We start from the raw sequence: 19,044 nt of genomic DNA on the forward strand, positions 1-19,044 counted from the left end.
GAAAGAGTGACAGACTTCTAGGGGAAATTCCACCACTTGTTTGTCCTTGTGTTTCAGTACCTGAGTTTGCACAAGTAATCCACAAGTCCTTGTCTTCGACTCATCATAAAAGAAGACAAATAAAATGACTTCACATCCCGCTCCCGTTCCCAGATCGTCCAATACAGCTAGTTGCAATCTGCAGCTCCACCGCCGGCCACTAAATCCCACACAGTGGTCCTTTAAATGTACCACAAGGAGTTTTTCCGAGTACTTCTTCCTCCACTGAGAATCCATTCTTACAATCAGAGGCACACAATCACCGATCAGCAGTTTGAGCCACAGTAGCTCGTCTGTTGAATCGGACCACACAGGCCCACCCTGACCTTTAGATAGGTAGTGACCTCTGCAGACCAGGAACACCCCTGAGGGCAGTTTTGGATCACAAATCCTCTAGGCATCGCAACACAGCCCAGGAAGGGGGTCTCTTCTCACGTGGTCCCTTCTCACGTGGTCCTTCTCAAGGTTTCCTCCAAAACTTCCACATCTGGGAGTTTTTCTGAGTTTTTCCTTGCTCGCTTGAGAAGTCCCATTTAAATTCTAACGCAGGTACAAATGATCACCTGAAGAGACACTGAATGTGTGTTAATGAGTGAAAGAGGCATGTAGTGTGCAGTCTATTCAGCATTTAAAGAAACACTCATTCAAAAAATACTTACTGAAATAAAAACACCAACAAATATATAACTAAAAGAATATTTCTGCTTCTTTTTTTGTACTGCCCCAGACACCCAAAAGCGGTGGGTTGACTTTGTAATGTTGAGGCACTCTCTTACGAATATGACAGAATAACAGAGCCTCACTTTAATAAAACACCATCATAGACAAGAACAATAGGATGCAACAATGTAAGTTTATTTGTCAAGTTTACAGTGAATCAGAATCATTGGGTGGACTGCACACAGTCCTGCCTGAAGCACCAACATCTCCGGTATCCAATATGCTTCAGCCAGGCTGCAGGAAAACACTGCTCCATAGTGGTTTGTAAGAACTAATACATGTAAAAAAAAACAAACACTGTTGTTATTGTAGCTGATAGTTAAAATGTTTTTACCTCAACGTGTGTCTGGTGTAAAATAAATCTAACAATGACAGTGAGGGCATTTTCCCCAACAAAAAGTTTACACTAAAGCCTTTTTTTAACCATATTTAATCAGTTCAATATCATTCATCTTCTGCAATTACATGGTATATACACAAATAACTTTGTTGCATCACACTGGCTTATTTTATTTTTTTTCTCAAAATTATCTTATTTTTCAAAATAGAGTTTTACTAATTCATAACTACAGAATACATAAAGCTGCATTTAACATAATTGCTGTAATTAATAACTTTTATACATGAGACAGAGACAAGAGCCAAAGCTCAGTACACATAAAGTATTAGAAATGACAGCAGGCTTTTAAGCCCAATAACTGCAGTGGTTTAACACGATACAGCCGAGAAGCTGTGGGAAAGTGTTTCTTATACAAGGTAGAACAAAACCAAAAAAAACGGGGAAAAAAACACAAACAAAATCTCAGGTTAGCAAACATGACAATGGCATGGTAGCTACACCTCCACAAAAGGCTGTTTTTGAGGCGTTAGTGCTTCGTCAACACCTTTTCGTACATCATAAATATTTTAACGGAGCGAAATGAACACACTTCTGGAAGCTGAGTTAATGGCTCGATGTTAGATGCACATTCTTAAGAAACCAGCTCAAGTTTAGCGCCAAAGCCGAACCAGCTATACAGTGCACGGACAGACACAAGGTGATCCGTAAAAAAAAAAACTTCTTGTAAGACTTTACGCTCAAATGCTTATAACTTACCACGGAGGTCAAATCATTCAAAAATGTAAACAGAGGTAAATGATGAAGATTATTTAGGTCTGTCTCAGGCAAAACATACAGTAGGAGTGCTGGCAGAGAAACCAAGAGGACTTGACAAAGTCAGAGTTCAAAGGATGTCTGAGACGACGACCAAACTCAAGTACGTGACAGAACAGCTAAATGCTTCAAAATAAGACTCAAAACATAGCAAAGACCCAGTGCTAACTGACAGCATTTTCAAGCTATGATAACCAATTAGTTCACTACCTTGTCATTATATATGTACACAGAGGGGAAAAAAAACTTTATATCAAACCTTTATCACCAAGGAGAACCTTAAAACAAGCAGTAAATATGCTGTTATTTATCATTTATTTACAACACATAAGCTATTTTTAAACAGGTGTCTGCAAATAATGATGCGAGTTGTTAGTTTTTGGACCACACGGGGACTCGATGTGAGTGGCGATTTAAACATGCACTGTTTTCAGTGCTCCCTCTAAGCCTTTAAGAGTGAAATGGGACCACAACACTCAGCAGATAGAAAGACAGACCAGCTCACTACAGTCTCCACCAGGAACCTTTGAATCTCAGATGTTATTTGTTAGTTTTGAAGGATGAGTTTGACCAATTATCTTACCCCGAAATGAATCTGAATTCACCATTTAGAGAAGTCGCTCATCAATGTGAGGTTTCAATCTAAAGCTTGTGTTTTCCCCAGAAGCGTCCCTATGAGGGCACTCGTATTTACAATAAATCTGCTGTTACATTAAAACTGACACATACTGTAGCTACTTTGACTGTAGGCCTCACGCTGTAACGTCACCTGCAGCAGTTTAAACTACAGCTGTAGACGAACAGAGTTTGGCCAGTGCAGATATAGCCCTGTAGAGTTTGGATGTATGTGTATGCAGGTGGGTGAGATCGACTACCAAATTAGCTCAAATGTTGCCAACTTGCATATAGTTGCTCCTGTATGTTATGAAGAAATAAACCTGCTGCCATCACCTGGTTTTTCACAGAGCGACAGCGGCATAATGTGGCCAAACTCGGCCTTCTCTTACCTGATCTGTCCTTCTGCCAGTGGTGGCTGTATTAGTAGCAGTGGATGTAGCTGTTACAGCATCTATAAGCAATCCTCTTGCTAACCGTATTAAGCTGAAAAATGATTGGTAGTGTATATTTATGTGTATCTGCGAGGCTCTAGGTTCATTAGCACTGGCAGGCTAGACTGAGGTCTGAATCTAATCAAAGCATTAGCAGTATTATTGCTGTAGCTAGCTTAGTAGTGATTGCAGCGGCTATCCGTTTGAGCATTAACGGTACTACACTAGAATTAGCAAGCAATATGACATGTTAGAGGCTACTACAAGCTATTACTGCCTTTGAGACATTACTCTTACAAATTCTGAGCATATTAGCCTACTCAAAGCTAATGCATGCAGTGATCTGGATTAGCGTGGTCCATGAGCTCTAGGGTAGCGGCCGAGTGGCGAGACAGCAGGCGTAGAGGGAGCACTGATTGATTCACTGGTGTCACATCAGTATGTCCAGGTCGTCGACGTGGTCGTCCTCCTCCGTCACTCGCAGTGACAGCACCTCCTCGTTCAGAAACAGTCCACTCAGACGCTCCTTGCGGGCCTGTCGCTGCTCTTTCAGCTGACGCTTCCGGAGGGCTTTCTGCTGAAGCTTGCGCTGCTTCGAACGTTTCTGAAAGACAGCGGAGAAAAAGGGGTTAGAGATGATACCTAGATGACTTTGGCCGCCCCCCAAAAACGCCATGATTAAAGTAATCAGTCCACTTTCATTTTGTCAGTTGAAATGTGTGGACTACACAGAGCGACAGTAAAATGACCACAAAACTAACTGTGATGGAAGCTGAGAAGAGTGACAGTCAACGGAGGGCAGCGCAAATCTGTTAATTGGTTGTGGCTAAACCCCTTTTGATCTTGACGACGTTACAACCTCGTCTGCTGCAGCAGCCCGGCAGGAGCAATGCTCCGAACTATGAGCAGGATGCACTGATGTACTTCATCTGACTGTGTGGAAATCTGAAGTTTTCACGTCACAGAGAACGAAGAAAGTGTTTCCACCAGCCTTAGTGCTGACATAACTGGCTAACATGCTCTGTGAAATGGTGGGGTTAAAAAAATGGCTGTAAAAGATGTGCACTGTACAGGTATTTAACTCACTTTAAACAGTTTGTACTAACATAATGCAACAAAGAAGTAACTAGAATGAATTAGTTGAAGTAAATATAACATGTATGTGACAGAGTAGGATCAGAAATTGTAGGGTCCAGAGGAAAATATACTTCAAATGTTTTAAGATGAGGCTGCACAAATGCCTGTCCCCATTCTTTCCTGTGTTCCCAGTAATGGAAATAGTGTGCTACTTGTCCAGCATAATAATATCATTTTCTTACTTTAGAGTCTCGTATACGTTCTGCAGCACTGGAAAGGTTGCCATCACTGTGAGCTCTGCTAATGTTGGCAACACTGCTCCCACTACAGGCGGACGCTGTACCACCTGGAACAAAAGGAAATATTGACGGTATTACAACCTGGAACACCAAATAGTATAAGAACTGAGCCGCTAACTGCTACTTGACTGCTAGCTAACCGGGTGGCATCCTACCTGCTACGGAGTTGGAGGCTGTGGAGCCAGTGGAGGAGCTCGCGGAGCTGACCATGCTGGCGTTGCTGCTGCTGGCTCCGCTCACGCCGCCGGTGCTGGCGCTGCTGTGGCTGCTCCTCTTCCAGCCCTCTCTGGTGCTGCTGGCCCGCTGCCTGGGGCTGTGCTCTCTGATGTAGTTACGCACCTGATGACGACACACAGGTCAAAACATTTACTTTTTTTTACCTGCTGTATAACTCTAGGTTACCATCTTTTGTACCTTGGTGAGCTGATGTATTAGCAAGGAGTGATTCTCTTCAATAAACAACAATGATGATAACAGCTGAAGCAAAAGGGCAAATAAATATGCTACCCATTCCCCAAAAGGGGGATATATAGTGATTTTGGACATGTTGTCATGAGCTAATTACCAAGTGGATCAGCTGACGCCATAATCACAAAATGTACACATAGTGTCTTTAAATAACCAAAATGCATTTATATTTATGCTTCATCTGCATTTAAAGGGTAAATAGATTATAAAGTAACTCTAAAAGCAGTTTCATGCTCATCAACCACTCTCATGTGGATCAACTTGGTGACAGGTTGTGGTGTAAGTGAGAGGTTACGTGTGGAAGAAAACTGGCCTTGTTACGTGTCTTAGAAGACTTGGATTGTTAAAGTGGCGCGTTTCAGTGTCACTACCCACCTGTTTGAGCTTCTCGTCGGTGAGACAGTTGAGCTCTATGATGAACTCGCTGTCGGTGGGGGAGATTTGAGCACAGGGGTCGATGATCTTGATGATGTCCAGCTGCTCCCTCAGGCCCATCTCTGTGCTGACCTTCCGACTCAGGTACTCGATGTACTCCACCTGGAAAAGGGGACACAGACATCAGGGTTCCCGCTTTTTTGAAGAAATCATTCTTCCAGGAGTTTTTACTGACAGCATTTATTTAGCATTTGCTCCCAAACGGTCATCTAATTTACCAGACAATGCAGGGTTCATGATGAAGTGTTCTGGTTTATTACAGTTATTTCGTAATAAACTGTCTCCAGTGAATCGACTACAGTTTACTACACTTTTCACCATAACATTATGGTCAGAGCCCAGAAGTAACAATACAGATTAAGCAGAATTTATCTTGTTTTACAGAAGATTCAGCGATGTGAGTGAGGAGTTAAAATACAATAAAAACATTCCAGGAAAACTTAAAATATTTCCAGGATTTTGGGTCATTTTAAGCAAATTCCAGGTGTTTCTATGACTGGAAAACTAGTCTCTAAATTTCCAGGTTTTCCAGGACGCGTGGGAACCCTGAGACACGTAGCTTTGTTCTTCTTTTCCAAGCATTGCTGCCTGCACTGAAGTGTAAGGGGGTGTTTTAGACTGCCGGTGTAATTGAAGCAAACAAGCAATGGATTGGAAATGACTGTGCTCGGTTGAATAAAGTGAAGTTTGTCCCTTGAGCAAAATATTTCACTAAGCTGAGGGGTTCATTTAGGAGCACTGCACAAAGCCTCTTAAGTGTTTAAGCTACGGATTTTATGGTAATGACTGTCATATCATAGCACATGCGCAGTTCTGCCATGGTTGCTGTTCTCCTTGAAGAATATGGAAAGCTCATCATTCAAAGTAAACTGAACCGAGCCAAAACAAATACACCTAAGCAGACGATGTGGCAAGAAGTAGCTAACTGACAAAACCAATGCGAGAAACAAAAACTGGAGAATTTTTATAAAATGATACAGCTTAAAGGAATGAGACAGTTATGTTAACGTCTGGGCAGCTAACTACAAAGTTGCAAGTGTAAACTTTATCTCTCTATATCTATATAGAGAGATAGAGAATCTTTACTCAGCGTTCAGTCTTTAATCACCATAAATTCAGCCATTGTCTTATGTTATATAAATTATTTGACTTTAAGGGACTGCTATGGGTTCCTGGTACAGATCCATCCAAACAAATTTGCCTTGGATCAGTCCTGATCAATGTAGGTCAGCTCAGGACATCCCGAACTACAACACAGCTAAATACTGATAGAGGAAAACAGTTTTTACGCTATATAATCAAATTAATTATCTCACATTATAATACAAATGATGGAACTGGTTGTAAATGAAGACTGAAAGAAAGTCTAGAGAGATTCAGCACTCATATCCAGGTATACTGAAAGGAAAAATGACTTCACTTATAAGATGTGAGCTAGTCAATGCAATGCCATTATGCTGCTGACTCCAGTTTTCGAAAACAAAAACCATAATCTAGTAGCTGAGTCAGCAGGTTTGTCAGTTTCACTGTTGTTAATTATGAGCATTTTAGAGTGTCAGAGTCAGAAATGTGTGTTGTTTACTTGTTCGTCGTTGGTCATGGCACTCCATGGTAACTCATCGAGGTTGCGGTGAGGGTGGGGTTTAGGCTTCCTCTTGGAAAACAGACAGGGTGAACTTGGCACGCTCGGGATGATGTCAGAAAGGACATCGCTGCCGCTGGCAATGTCACTTCCTGGCAACTGTGAGGACAGCAGATAGACAGACAATGAAGAGCAGGAGGACAAAGAACGACAGAATATTTAGAAATGGACACACTAGCCCTGTAATCACTGTAACATCCACATCCTCTGTGTTTGGTGCAAACAAATAAAGCAACTCATTACTCATGACTTCCTCCCTAAAGCACTTTAAGTCAGATAACCGGCCGGCTAACAACCCACCTGCCACTCAAACTCGCTGTCGGACCAGTCCCAATAGGTGCTGATGGACGAGGAGACGTCACTGCAAACACTGCCCTCTGGAAACAGGTCCAGAGACGTTAGTTCCTGGTCATCCAGAAGGGAGTAGCAGTCGTCCTGATCCCCCACGGACACAGAGGAGAAGAGCTCCTCGCTGCACTCCGAGCTGGCAACACTGGTCCCACAGGAAGTAAGGTTCCACCTGGGAAGAGCAATGAGTCAACGTCAAAGTATGTTCTGAGTCATTTCTAGAAATTGTGTGTTGTGTGCGTACATTTCAACTGTGTAAATGCCTTTCTCTGTGAAATACATAACAAATGTCAACAAAGATCATCTTAACAAAGGTCGTATGAAAATATGAAGGCGGCATATTGTCAGGAGACAATAGAGACAATTTTCAGTGCCAGTGTCATGTCACAATATAATTAGTATCTCAGGCTGTAAGTGGTAACATTCAACACACCGTTTCCCTTTTTATAGAGACAAGAGGGCATGGTGTAGTTTGGTGTAATGTGGTTTATGTGAAGGCCTGTGGTTTTTATTTTATTTGATCTCAGTGTCCTGCAGCTGTCCCAAACTAAGTTTTTACATTCTACATTATAAAAGTAGTTTAATAACTTTGTTTCAGTAACTCTCATCGTTTCATTGACTCACTGCGCCCGACAGACGAGCTTGTGCTGGTGCCATCTCACATTTTGTGAATTTGAACACGTAAAAATTAAAACGATGTATTCCATGACACATAAATGTAATTCAATTATTACATATGTGCTGTAATGGTACATTTCTCTACTGTCCCAGACACTGTATCTATGTCCCAGGTGCTATTTTTTTACTGTCGCCTTAATTTTGACCGCTGTCTAGTGCACTGCCACAACTGTAAACAGACTTTACTGGCACGGTCACGGCACATGAGCACTTGACAAGCACATTTCTAACATTCGTCAACAACAGTAATGTGGAAACTGCCACCAATAGCAGCAATGGCACATCCTGCGACAGTTACTGGCAGGTCCAGCTTTTGCGTCTTCAGATACTCTACCATAAAGGCGGATATCTTGATTTAATTTCCATATTTTTTTAATCTACAAATACATTCTAAAAGTCAGCTTACCCCACAGACAGGTGACATATTCATGTAAACAAACACACACACACACACACACTCTCTCGGTTACTTGCCGGTTACTGTGGAAGCGGTGTAGAGGATCTGTTCTGTGACAAGATGAGAGTTGACAGCCAAAGTCACTGACGTCCAGAGTTCCCACATCACTGAGGTTGGCTCTTTGGGAGAGGAGAGGGAAAGGGTCCTCCGGGGCCAGAAACTTCTCATACAGAGATTCAGACATGGCCAAAAGTACCTGACACAGAAACAGAGGCAAAGATGAGACAAACATAAACAGAGCATCTTTCAATGCAGCTAGCTATAGTCTCAGTAATAACCGCTATATTTAAATTTCTTCTCAGACACCTGACACACACTTAAAACAGCTTTACAAAGTATGCACTGATTGGAGGAGTATTGTATTTGACTGCACTGTTGTACAGCTGTTCAAGACTGTGTCCACAAAGGTTCGTTTGTATACACATTTACTGATGCAAAGTCCAGACAACAGACACACTGCTGATGTTCTGAATGTTAAACAACATGTGCAGATTAAAGTACGTGCAGTGATATTTCCTACGTACATCAGTTGCTGCTCATTTCGGTGAACATTTTGCATTCAGAAATGCTGCTTTTTTTACGTTTTGTGATGGTACTCCAGCCGTATGGCACTTTAGTTTACAGCTATAGTGAATGAAAAAGCTAAAATGACTAGAGCTGCAATAATTAATCCACTCATTTGATAATTGATTAATCCTTAAAATGGGGATGCACAACAATTATTGGCTGATCACAGGAAATGTATACCCTCATAAATTATCCCAATAATAAATTAAAGGCAATAAATTATTGGCCCATAGTAATATTTTGTATTATTATGTAGTTTAATAAATAAACATAAATGAACAGTTAAAGAGAACAGATCTGTTTGTTTGTGTTTGTTGTGTCACGGTGAGATGAGTTATATCAGAGCTATTGAATATTAAATCACCCGTCTTTGCTCACTACATCTCAGCCTTTCTTACCATCAGGTGGGTAAAAACTACCGGTTATGAATTTCTTTTTAAAATACAAAATTGTGAAATTATTAGCCAAAAAGCAACTCTTCATGCAAAAAAAATTAAAATAATTTTCAGTCTCTGATATATGAAATATTTCCTGCTTTTCTCTGTTTATATCATTACAAGGAATATATAATATATAATTTTGGATTAAGAAAACAAGACATGAGAAGACATCACCTTGGAAACTGGGATGGACATTTCTCCCACTATTGTCTGATATTCTTAAAATCCTAAAATAACCAAAACCTTTCCCCTACAGAGTTCCTACAGTCTTAATATATTACTGTAAGTGAATCCTGACTTTTCTGAGTAAAGGAAGACACTCCTGATGTTGACACTAGACGTCATCCACGTTGAAGCATCCAACTCCAGAAAATTGTTGTTTTTCTTTTTTTTTAATATTTATTTATTTTATTTTTTTTTACTGACAACATTTAGAAATGCTTCTCCTGCAATCCCCACAGCCGCGCACACACAGAAAGAAAGAGGGCAGAGGATATTAGAGGAGGTAGCTGCTTTTGGGGCTCTGTGACTGGGACACAACACAAGCTACCGTCGTTAGCTCAGATGCTAATAGTCCACGAAGCGTTTACAAAACGACCCTGAACTACCCCCCCTCCCTCCTGTAGTGAGATATTAGCGGGTTAACAGGCGGTTAAAGTTGTATTTAAGAAGCTACATACATTTAAAAAAAAAAAAACACCAACCTTTTTTTTTTTTTGGTCGTTCAAAGAATGATAATTTCTGCCACCTCCATTTGCAAAATCCTTTCTTTCCTACCGATGAGCTAATCTGTCATCGCGAGACTACCGGAGCGAGATCTGCGTCATGTGACGTGAAGGTCGGAGGTTGTCACATAAACAGAAGAGAGAGAGAGAGAGAGAGAGAGAGCTTTAAGAAAACTGGACGTATAGCTCTTGTTTTGCTCTCTGTTGTCGATATATTCTGATTTTTAGTGCATGGTGGGTCATGTCTGCGAGCCATGCGAGAGACTCCAGCTTTCTGGGAGGAAGGATACCGCCAGAAATCGAGTCAATGTCGAGAAACGTGAAGGATGTGGACCAGGAGTTGTTCAGGAAGCTGCTGAAAGGTAAACAGTAGTTAACGCAGATGAACTAAAACAACAATTATGAGATAATATAATAATAATTATATGTGTGTAATTTCTCTACAGTTGTTTGTTTAACATGTCTGTCTGAATGCGTGGTGAGAGAGTAAGAATTAAAAAAAACACTCAGGGTATAATGTGTTTACTTTTATTCATTTGGATTATTTGAGTAAGAGATGCGTTTTCCCTGATATGTTTGTATCTCTCTCTGTATTATGTATTTTATTTTAATTTTAACAATCATACATGTTTAACAGCCTTCTTTTGTGTGTCTGCTGGACATTGTTGCATTGGCTCTGCGTACTTTTCTAATGCAGAGAGTGAATAAAGATTGTGTTCAGGTCTGAAAAAAATAATCTAATCTAAATGAACTATTTCCTTTTTGTTTTCTTACTCTCCTTAAAAAAAAAAAAAAAAAGAAGAAGTCCTCACAACCACACGACAACAAAGCTTTGCTGACCTCAAGGTTGGGAACCACTGGTCTAAAGCGCCTCTATTACTAGAGTCCTTGGTACATTGACATGTTATATATGTAATAATATATAATCCCTCGACTGCGAGGAATTAGCTACTGTGAAAATCTGCAGGAGACTGGCGGCCTGCCCGATAACAAGTACACTACCAGCAGTTGAAGCCATTAAATAAGAGAGTTAAATGTCACTATGAATTATTCTTCCAGCTGTGGTCAGTGCGCTGGAGGGGAAGGACTGCAGAGAGGCGATGAAGTCGATAGCAGAGAGCAGCACCATCCCACAGGAGAGGCTCGGTCACATCGTAGCTGGGATGTACAGAGTTCTGTCTGAGGCCATCCGCATCCCGACATCGTCACTTAAACAGGAGGTAAGCTGGAGTTAAACACTGGAAATTATATGTCGGAATATAATTGAGTCTTTGTCAGTGACGTCATACATATTTAGAGATTTTCCACTACAAACATGGTGACGTGTCAAAGCAGGAAAGGCACAGGTGTAACTAATAACATTCATTCACTCTGTTTGATTCAGGTGTTTCAGTTTTAGGACCCTGGTATTCTGATTTCTCGCCCAGCGTCATGGCTAAAAGGAACAAAACAATCATTAATATTATTGGTTTCACATGTCCTGTTGTTGCTATTACAGCACATGAGATGTGTGTTAATTCCAATCTACATATTAATTCTGAAAAATTAAATATGCTCAAAAATACCACTTGATTTTTAAGCAGAAGACATTTTGAGATGTTGGGGAAAGCAGAGGTGAAATAATAAAAATAAATATAGTAGAATTAAATTTAGCCGCTTCAGTTTCACCCTCTGTTCACTTTGTAGTTCTCATAATCTATTGTTGTTTTTTTTCCTTTGTGGGCAGAACATGCTAATTGCTTCCTCTTTATGAATATGGAATTACACATTTTAAACATTTTAAATCCAAAATAAAAAGCTACTTTGATTTGTGTCCTTGTTTAGGCCTTTAAAGAAGATCTTAGAGAATTGAGGTAAGGATCTTCAATGTATCACATCCTCAGTGTGTTGATTAACACTCCTGCTTTTAGACAGTTTAAACCTCAAATGCTGAGTTTGTTGTTTCTGTTGTGTTTTTAACAATTAGGGTGCCTGAGGACTTTATCACAGATTTCTCCAGTGTGGTTTTCGGCAATCGGTATGTTGAATCTACTCTAAATTTACATTTAGTTTCTGTTTTTATGTCCACTCATGAAGCCCCAGAGCTCTCTTCACCACGAATAATAATGAACACAACATTAGTTTTTTAATATTGTAACCTAAATTTGTTTAGTCACTATTGTGGCTGCTGTGGATGGCATTAAGATGCAGTTCATGGAGGCATTATCATTGCTGTGTCACACCTCTCTTTGTATTTGCAGCCGTGCAGCTCTAGAGGCAGCAACCTCCCGCAATGATCCTCACCTCCCCACAGTAGAAGACTTTAAATGGAGAGTGGATGTTGCCATTTCTACAAGGTAATGAAGATGTGTTTTTGTTTTTTAACCTGTAACCAGATGACTGAAGCTGAGAATGTAATGTGTTTTTATATTTGTTTGTAATAAAAACAAGAAGAAAAGGGTAGTTGGGCTGCGCATCGAGTCCATCAGTAGAAAAAGATGTAATAGTATTGTAGACATTAAAGAGATTTAACTCGATATTTAGTGACGTCCATGTTGTTCTGTGTCTCCTTTGTTCCCACAGCTCTTTAGCCAGAGCCCTGCAGCCTTCTGTTCTGATGCAGATGAAACTGTCAGATGGGAGCTTTCACCGCTTTGAGGTACTTCAATATATGACCTGTTTATATATATATATATATATATATATATATATATATATATATATATATATATAGAATATATGTCTAATTGTTTTACACCAGTATGTATCTATATAATATAGACTGAAGAAAGACCTGAGGAAGGACAGCGTTTAGCAGTCGTATTAGCCCCTCAGCGTTTTCCAGTTATTGTCCTGGAGTAAAAGTTAAAAGGAACATTGACTCTAACAGCCACTGAAAGAGACGAAGGTGGTTTCGTGCCCTCTCCTCACCTAGATACTGTTTTTGGGCAATACTTGTACAATACATCTAAATATCAGCTACAGTGCATTCCGGTTTTTCAGCTGTTTGTGTTTAAATTGGTGTTAGGTAGACTTTCAGACTATAAAGGTTTTGGTTTTGATGTGAAAGCTTTGTCCTGTGGATAATGTTAGTTCTCCACTACAGCGTGTAGGCCCAGTTTATCTTCAGCCTGTGTGTAGAAAGAAGTTGGTCGTGAGCCAATGAGCTAATGTAGGTGTGTTTCAGTTGTTGCATAATAGGATCACAGTGGAATAATTGAGGTAACTACAGCCCAACCTAGAACCTGTACCACGTGCTTCTTATATATTGTGACAGCGTTGGTTCCTAAAGCATCTGCAACGTTTGTTACAAAGGAAACAATAATGGCTAGCATTATAGAATCGATTGGCAAATTAGTATTTTTCTAGAAGAATATAGGATTTTTATCAGTCTTATTTATTTATTAATTTATTTATATCTCAATTATTTATTGACTCTTATTTATCAATTTTTAGTTTTTTTAAAAGTAGAATAAATTGAACTATATCTAAGTTTCATTCTACAAACTTGTGTTGTGAATGACAGTAAAATAACCTTGAATCCTTTTTATAATAATAATAATAATAATAATAATAATTATTATTATTATTATTATTAAATGTTTACAGCCTCAGTATCTGACTGTGTGTCTTTGTCTGTTCATACAAACCTATTAGTTCATATTACAGTATAAAAGACCCAATCCTCACTTCACAAATAAGCAATTATAGGAAATAAGTGCAATTAGTGATGAATTATTCAGAAAGAAACTCTACAGCAAAATGAATCAAGTCCTCAGCAAGTTAGTAAAATGCTTCCCTCAACAGGGGGCGCCACACTCCACACCTGCTCTATAACGGCAGGATAGACGCTGGTTTCTAAAGTAGGCTACTAATGTGGACAGACGCAGGAGGGAGGTCTTCCACTACGGCTGTCGTCGGGTTATGTAATCAGATTACAGCAGAATTAGAAGATTGGTAGAAACAACATCCGATGTGCGGGTTCTATTGATGGATGCACCTTATCTCCACCTGATATGTGCTCCTCAGGAACTGTTCCAGAAGACGTGGCTGCACTTTTTAATTAGTCGCTGTATCTTCTTTTTAGTTCAGTTACACGGCTGTCTGCTGGTTAACTCGCAGTCTGCTTGAGCCTTGAGCTCGAAAATTAAAGTAGCTATAAATAAACCTCCACACATGCGTGTGTTAGTTTAGATTACATTGTTTTACGAGTAGCCAAACTTACCCTGTAGGGAGGTCAGAGGTCAAACTCTGGCATGAATCATTTAGTGTGAAGTCTTTTTCAGACGTTCAAGAAAAACTCTTTTCAGTGACTATTTTTAAACACTGCACACCCGGAAGACCCAGGTGTGTAGGAAAATGAAATCATGGAAAAGAAAGTTGGAATTCCTGCAAACAGTCAGCACTAAGTTTAGTGAAAGTGCTGACAGTGAGAAGAAAGTATGCACAGTAACAATTAACAATATAATCTCTCAGCCATTACTTCCAAACATCCCAGTGAAGGCCACCGTCCTGTCATGGTAACCTAATGCTGTATCAACATTTTAGCTCCACCTTGGCTGTGCAGTGGTGTTCACACTGGACTCCTTACCATTGTCTGTGAATTGTTGTTTTCTTTTTCAGGTGCCTGTGTCTAAATTCCAGGAGCTCCGATACAACGTGGCTCTGATCCTCAAAGAGATGAACGATCTGGAGAAGAGGAGCATTCTCCAGATTCAAGATTGATGTGTCACACAGGGCTGTTATGTGATTTACACTCTCCTGTATTCTTAGTCTTTGAGATTTACTGACCGAACCGCCGCTCATTTAAAAAAAATTCAACTATGATGTTATGAGAGATCATAATCTGCCTGTCATGATGTTGATGATTTGATTGTGTTGGCATCCAACATACTTGACTATTGACAGAGTGCAACATGAATACAGAATACCTAATGACCACACTGAAGACAGTTTACTGTGCCACAGTTTATATTTAAAAACAAATCTATAAAATCAGACTATCACTCTTTTTCTTGCTGTGTTATAAACTGCACATATTAGTATTATTCACCTTGGCGGGTCGTTTTCAGACGGCTGCGTAGCTTTCATTGTGCCAAAATACAAATGCAGTCAAGTGAGCACTCAGACACTCTCTGGCTAAGTGACCACTTTAACTGGTGTCATGTGATCTGGTGCGTTTGAGGCTGAACATCTTGTTCACATGCTTCAGAAACACGAGGAAGAACAAGGTCATTTTTTGTTTTTGTACATGAATGTCGTGTTTTTATACACGTCATTCAAACCAGTGACAAAAGATTTAGCTGTCGTTTGTGTTGTAGCGCTATTGTATAACAAATTTTATTTTGTATGTGTTTTCCATATTAACATCAAGATTTTTACCTCTTGAACCACATTTGTCTAATAAAATCTATCCATTCTTGTGTTTGCAAAGAAGAAATGATTTAAGATTTTAACACTGTCAGCAGGTAACAATTCATATGCCAACACTTTTAACAGCTTGCCTCAACAGAAGTGACAAATAGCTGAGAAAACATCTTCAGTCACACGAGGATTGAAGGTTTATACAATTTATTGTATAAGTAAATGAAACAGAAAGCTAAACCACACCCAAGGGTTAATTTTCCACTGACATTGTTTCATAACAGCTGCCCCACATAACTCTTTAATCGTTGATTCCTCTCCTGAAAAATAGTCTGAAAAAACACCTCTTAACACTTGAAGAATTGCTCTGGAATCACCTAAATCCCCCATTTAAAATTCACTTTTCTTAATATATATATATATATAGACTAAACAGTTGAACATATGGTTTGTCAACTATCAGCAGGATGAATCTATGGATGGCAATGCAGATCTGCTGGTCAATCCACCACTTTGGTCCACAGTAAAATATTTCAACAACGTTTGGATGGATTGCCGTGAAACTGTGCAGACATTCATGACCCCCAGAGGGTGAATCCTAATGGTTTTGGTGATCCCTGAAATGTTCCTCAAGTACCACCATGAGGTTGACATTTGTGGTTTGGGGTGAAATGTCTCAAAACCTATTGTGTGGTTTTCCATGAAATTTGGTTACACATATTCATGTTCCCTTCTGGATGAATAGTAATAGATTTGACTTTTCATTTAGTGCGATCATTGGGTAGAAATTTGAATTTGTCCACTAATTTGGTTGATCATCAAATATCTGCAAAACTAGTGACATTCCCATCAGCCTCAGCTGTCATTACAAGCAATTAGTAAATGTTAGCAGATGCTACACTTAGACAGTGATCATGATAAATATTATGCCTGCTCAGCATCAGCATGTTAGCATCATGGATATGGTTTTACAGGCTTTGTCCTAAATCCCTCCCTACTCACTAAAAAGTTAACTATTTACTGCCCCCCGTTTTATTTGACTGTCCCAAGTTCTCAATTGATTGCTCACTCTTGAGTAAACTACTGAGTGTGGGGAGAAATAAATGAGGGACAGATTTTGGAAACATGTCTTGTTATGATGTTCATGGTTCTGCTTCATTCTATTTAATATTAGGAAGCCTATTTTATTGATATTTATAAGACCACTGATGTCCATTTAATGAGACCACACCCCATGAATTATGGGACTTGAGTTTCCTCAGAGTTTGAATGCTTATTTAGGGGCTCAACTCAGAGAGAAAACTCTGAAACAAAAATATTGTGCTGTGTTAAGTAATAAAAAACCTAGAAAATTAAGTATGAGATGCACACAAGTCATTTAATGATCAATCACTATTTTATTAGCCTTTCAAATCCGTAACTGATTTGGTTAAACCCTTAAGAGAAAACACAGTAATTGACTTTATATAGCTGTGAAAGCTGCCAAAACTTTGATCTTTAATGGTAACATAATTCATCACTCTAATAAGCCCTTACTATCAGCCTCCAACCTTCAATAATTACCATCTAATGGGATTTCAATACAAATAAAAGGCTACTTTTTACACAAAACATCTGCTCTTTATTCTAATAAGTAACAGATCTAATCCTGTTTAGCTCGACCACAAAGAGAGACCAAGATAAATCAGATTTTACTTGTTTAGACAACCATAAGAAAAAATGTCATACAAGTCTTCGGCACACACAGTAGCCTCAAACTCAGAATTCAAGTTTCAAATCTAATTTAAGACCTTTGTCACATGTTTGATTCTTTCATGCCTTTCATTCTTGTTTGTTTATGCATTCTTTTGGGGCAATGCCCTCAAATATGAGGTTTTCACAGTGAAATGAGACACCGCCGGCGTCTCAGACAAGCACAAGCGCGGGCTTGTTATCGGATACATGAATATCCATCTTTCTTTCCAGCCAAATAAGACCTTGTATAGTCTGTGAGGTGACTTTGAGGACAACTGCTGGATCCAAACCCAGTATACAATGTCCAGACAGCCTGTGCTAGAAGATCTGGCTAGACTGCATTGGTGGCCTATTTAGATACGCATAACAAATTTTGAAGGTATGAAGGGACACAAGGATCTCTGACTATTGTGTACTATCTGTGTGTGTGTGTATGTTTGTGTGTGTAATCAGCGTGTGTCTGTGTGCTTGCGTAACGTGCTTGCGAGTGCCCTCATTTGCATATATGTCAGTCTGTCTGTTCCTACATGTGTGTCAGTCTGTCTGTGTCTGCTGCAGCGTTTACTGTATGTCACCCAGAGTTTTAGTCTGTGTGTGGGATTGAGTTCACAGGCTAGACCGGCCGACCTATATTACCAGCAGCACCACTACTACATGGACACTGATCGACTCACTAATCTCCACGCGCACACACAGCAAACCCCTTCAGCAGACAGGTTTTATTTTGAGGCTGCAGGAAATACTACTTTGGGTAATGCTAATAATACCGTGTAGTATAAGGGCTATTTTATCCAATCCCTTAACCAGTCATTAAACTCTGACCGTAACCTACTTCTTCTGCTACTTGTGGCCTTATAGCGAGCCTAAAGAACAGTAATAGGAAAATGCTCAAATGTACCGTAATAGTACTACAAGTACATACCAGACCAAGTAAGTCTGTAGCACTGTGTGTACTGTACTGTGAAAGGGTGTGTTTTACAGCTTATGAATTCTTTTCATTTGCAAGACGACGAATGTGTCATTCATCCTTTAAAAGTTGCATAGTCTTCCTTAAAGATCCGGGATTCAGTGGCATAACGCTGTGTCTTATATATTCACACATACAGTATAAGACAATATCACAACCATTAAAATAGTCATTACTGGGGATGTTGTATTATCAGTGCTAACTTTGTAGGTGCATATTATGCAGATACAATCTCACTTTATCAAAACTATCATTGTGTTTCCCTCAGTATGATTCATTGTCATTATGCAAACACTTTTATACAACAATGACTGGTTAAACCTCAAAGCTCTGGTGAGCAACTGCTGCCTGTCACAGTTATCAAACACACTGTGGGCCCTGTGTCACTGTCACACTTTGATAAGTTCACATCTGGCCAGGCTTTGTTGCCTTGTCTGACGCCCAGGAAAGAGATCTGAGGGGCAGCAACAAGGGGGTTGACATCCTCCTGCGTTGGTATATGTGATTAAAATGATCTCTTTCCAGACATTACATTACATTACATTACAGGTTGTGTAAGAGCTGATCGTGTTTACCTGCCCTGCACCTGCCTCGCTGAAGTAGTCTAGTGGGTGGAGGCGTTGGTTTACTTCCCAGAATTAACAGCAATATATTATATATATATTCTTATTCTGTGAAGCTGTCAGTGTGAAAGTGAGCGGTGTTGCATCCAGAAGGTTTTCCCATGAGCAAAAGCATTCACATTCTCGCATTCATCCGAGGGTGGTCCGGAGCTTACATTATAACTGCTGCAACGTTTCGTGGTGCCTTTCTAAAGAGAGGTGCTCGATCCATATAAGATGTAATGAGTTCATGCTGATTTTCTTATGTAAAGCAGTTTTGTGACCGTCACATAACTGCTTT

At 39.7% G+C, this 19,044-nt stretch overlaps 2 protein-coding genes across 2 annotated transcripts; one reads left to right on the top strand and one right to left on the bottom strand.

The window, feature by feature from the left end:
• Nucleotides 1–873: 873 nt before the first annotated feature.
• Nucleotides 874–10,173, bottom strand: fam199x (family with sequence similarity 199, X-linked). Its single transcript, XM_051419096.1, has 8 exons — nucleotides 10,078–10,173; nucleotides 8,383–8,563; nucleotides 7,183–7,402; nucleotides 6,823–6,981; nucleotides 5,181–5,342; nucleotides 4,493–4,676; nucleotides 4,281–4,384; nucleotides 874–3,565 (listed from the first exon to the last, which is right to left on the bottom strand). Exons 2-8 carry the CDS (start codon nucleotides 8,547–8,549, stop codon nucleotides 3,392–3,394), a joined length of 1,170 nt encoding a protein of 389 aa, XP_051275056.1. The 5' UTR covers nucleotides 8,550–8,563; nucleotides 10,078–10,173; the 3' UTR covers nucleotides 874–3,391.
• Nucleotides 8,594–15,516, top strand: commd5 (COMM domain containing 5). The gene is made up of 8 exons (XM_051419101.1): nucleotides 8,594–8,604; nucleotides 10,247–10,459; nucleotides 11,157–11,317; nucleotides 11,922–11,950; nucleotides 12,064–12,114; nucleotides 12,338–12,433; nucleotides 12,660–12,735; nucleotides 14,700–15,516. The coding sequence occupies exons 2-8, from the start codon at nucleotides 10,339–10,341 to the stop codon at nucleotides 14,799–14,801; spliced, it is 636 nt and encodes a 211-aa protein (XP_051275061.1). The 5' UTR covers nucleotides 8,594–8,604; nucleotides 10,247–10,338; the 3' UTR covers nucleotides 14,802–15,516.
• The last annotated feature ends 3,528 nt before the right edge of the window (nucleotides 15,517–19,044 follow it).

This window comes from Dicentrarchus labrax, unplaced genomic scaffold, assembly GCF_905237075.1.
Source record: "Dicentrarchus labrax unplaced genomic scaffold, dlabrax2021, whole genome shotgun sequence".
In the NCBI taxonomy this organism is placed as follows: domain Eukaryota; kingdom Metazoa; phylum Chordata; class Actinopteri; family Moronidae; genus Dicentrarchus; species Dicentrarchus labrax.

Excerpts from the sequence above, each read along its gene's own strand:
- fam199x (XM_051419096.1), bottom strand. The coding sequence starts at position 8,549 with ATGTCTGAATCTCTGTATGAGAAGTTTCTGGCCCCGGAGGACCCTTTC. Across the intron at positions 6,982-7,182 it reads ACAGCGAGTTTGAGTGGCAG|TTGCCAGGAAGTGACATTGC; the intron begins GTGGGTTGTTAG and ends CTGTCCTCACAG. Across the intron at positions 4,677-5,180 it reads CCGACGAGAAGCTCAAACAG|GTGCGTAACTACATCAGAGA; the intron begins GTGGGTAGTGAC and ends TGTCGTCATCAG.
- commd5 (XM_051419101.1), top strand. The coding sequence starts at position 10,339 with ATGTCTGCGAGCCATGCGAGAGACTCCAGCTTTCTGGGAGGAAGGATA. Across the intron at positions 12,115-12,337 it reads AGTGTGGTTTTCGGCAATCG|CCGTGCAGCTCTAGAGGCAG; the intron begins GTATGTTGAATC and ends TTGTATTTGCAG. Across the intron at positions 12,736-14,699 it reads GGAGCTTTCACCGCTTTGAG|GTGCCTGTGTCTAAATTCCA; the intron begins GTACTTCAATAT and ends TTTCTTTTTCAG.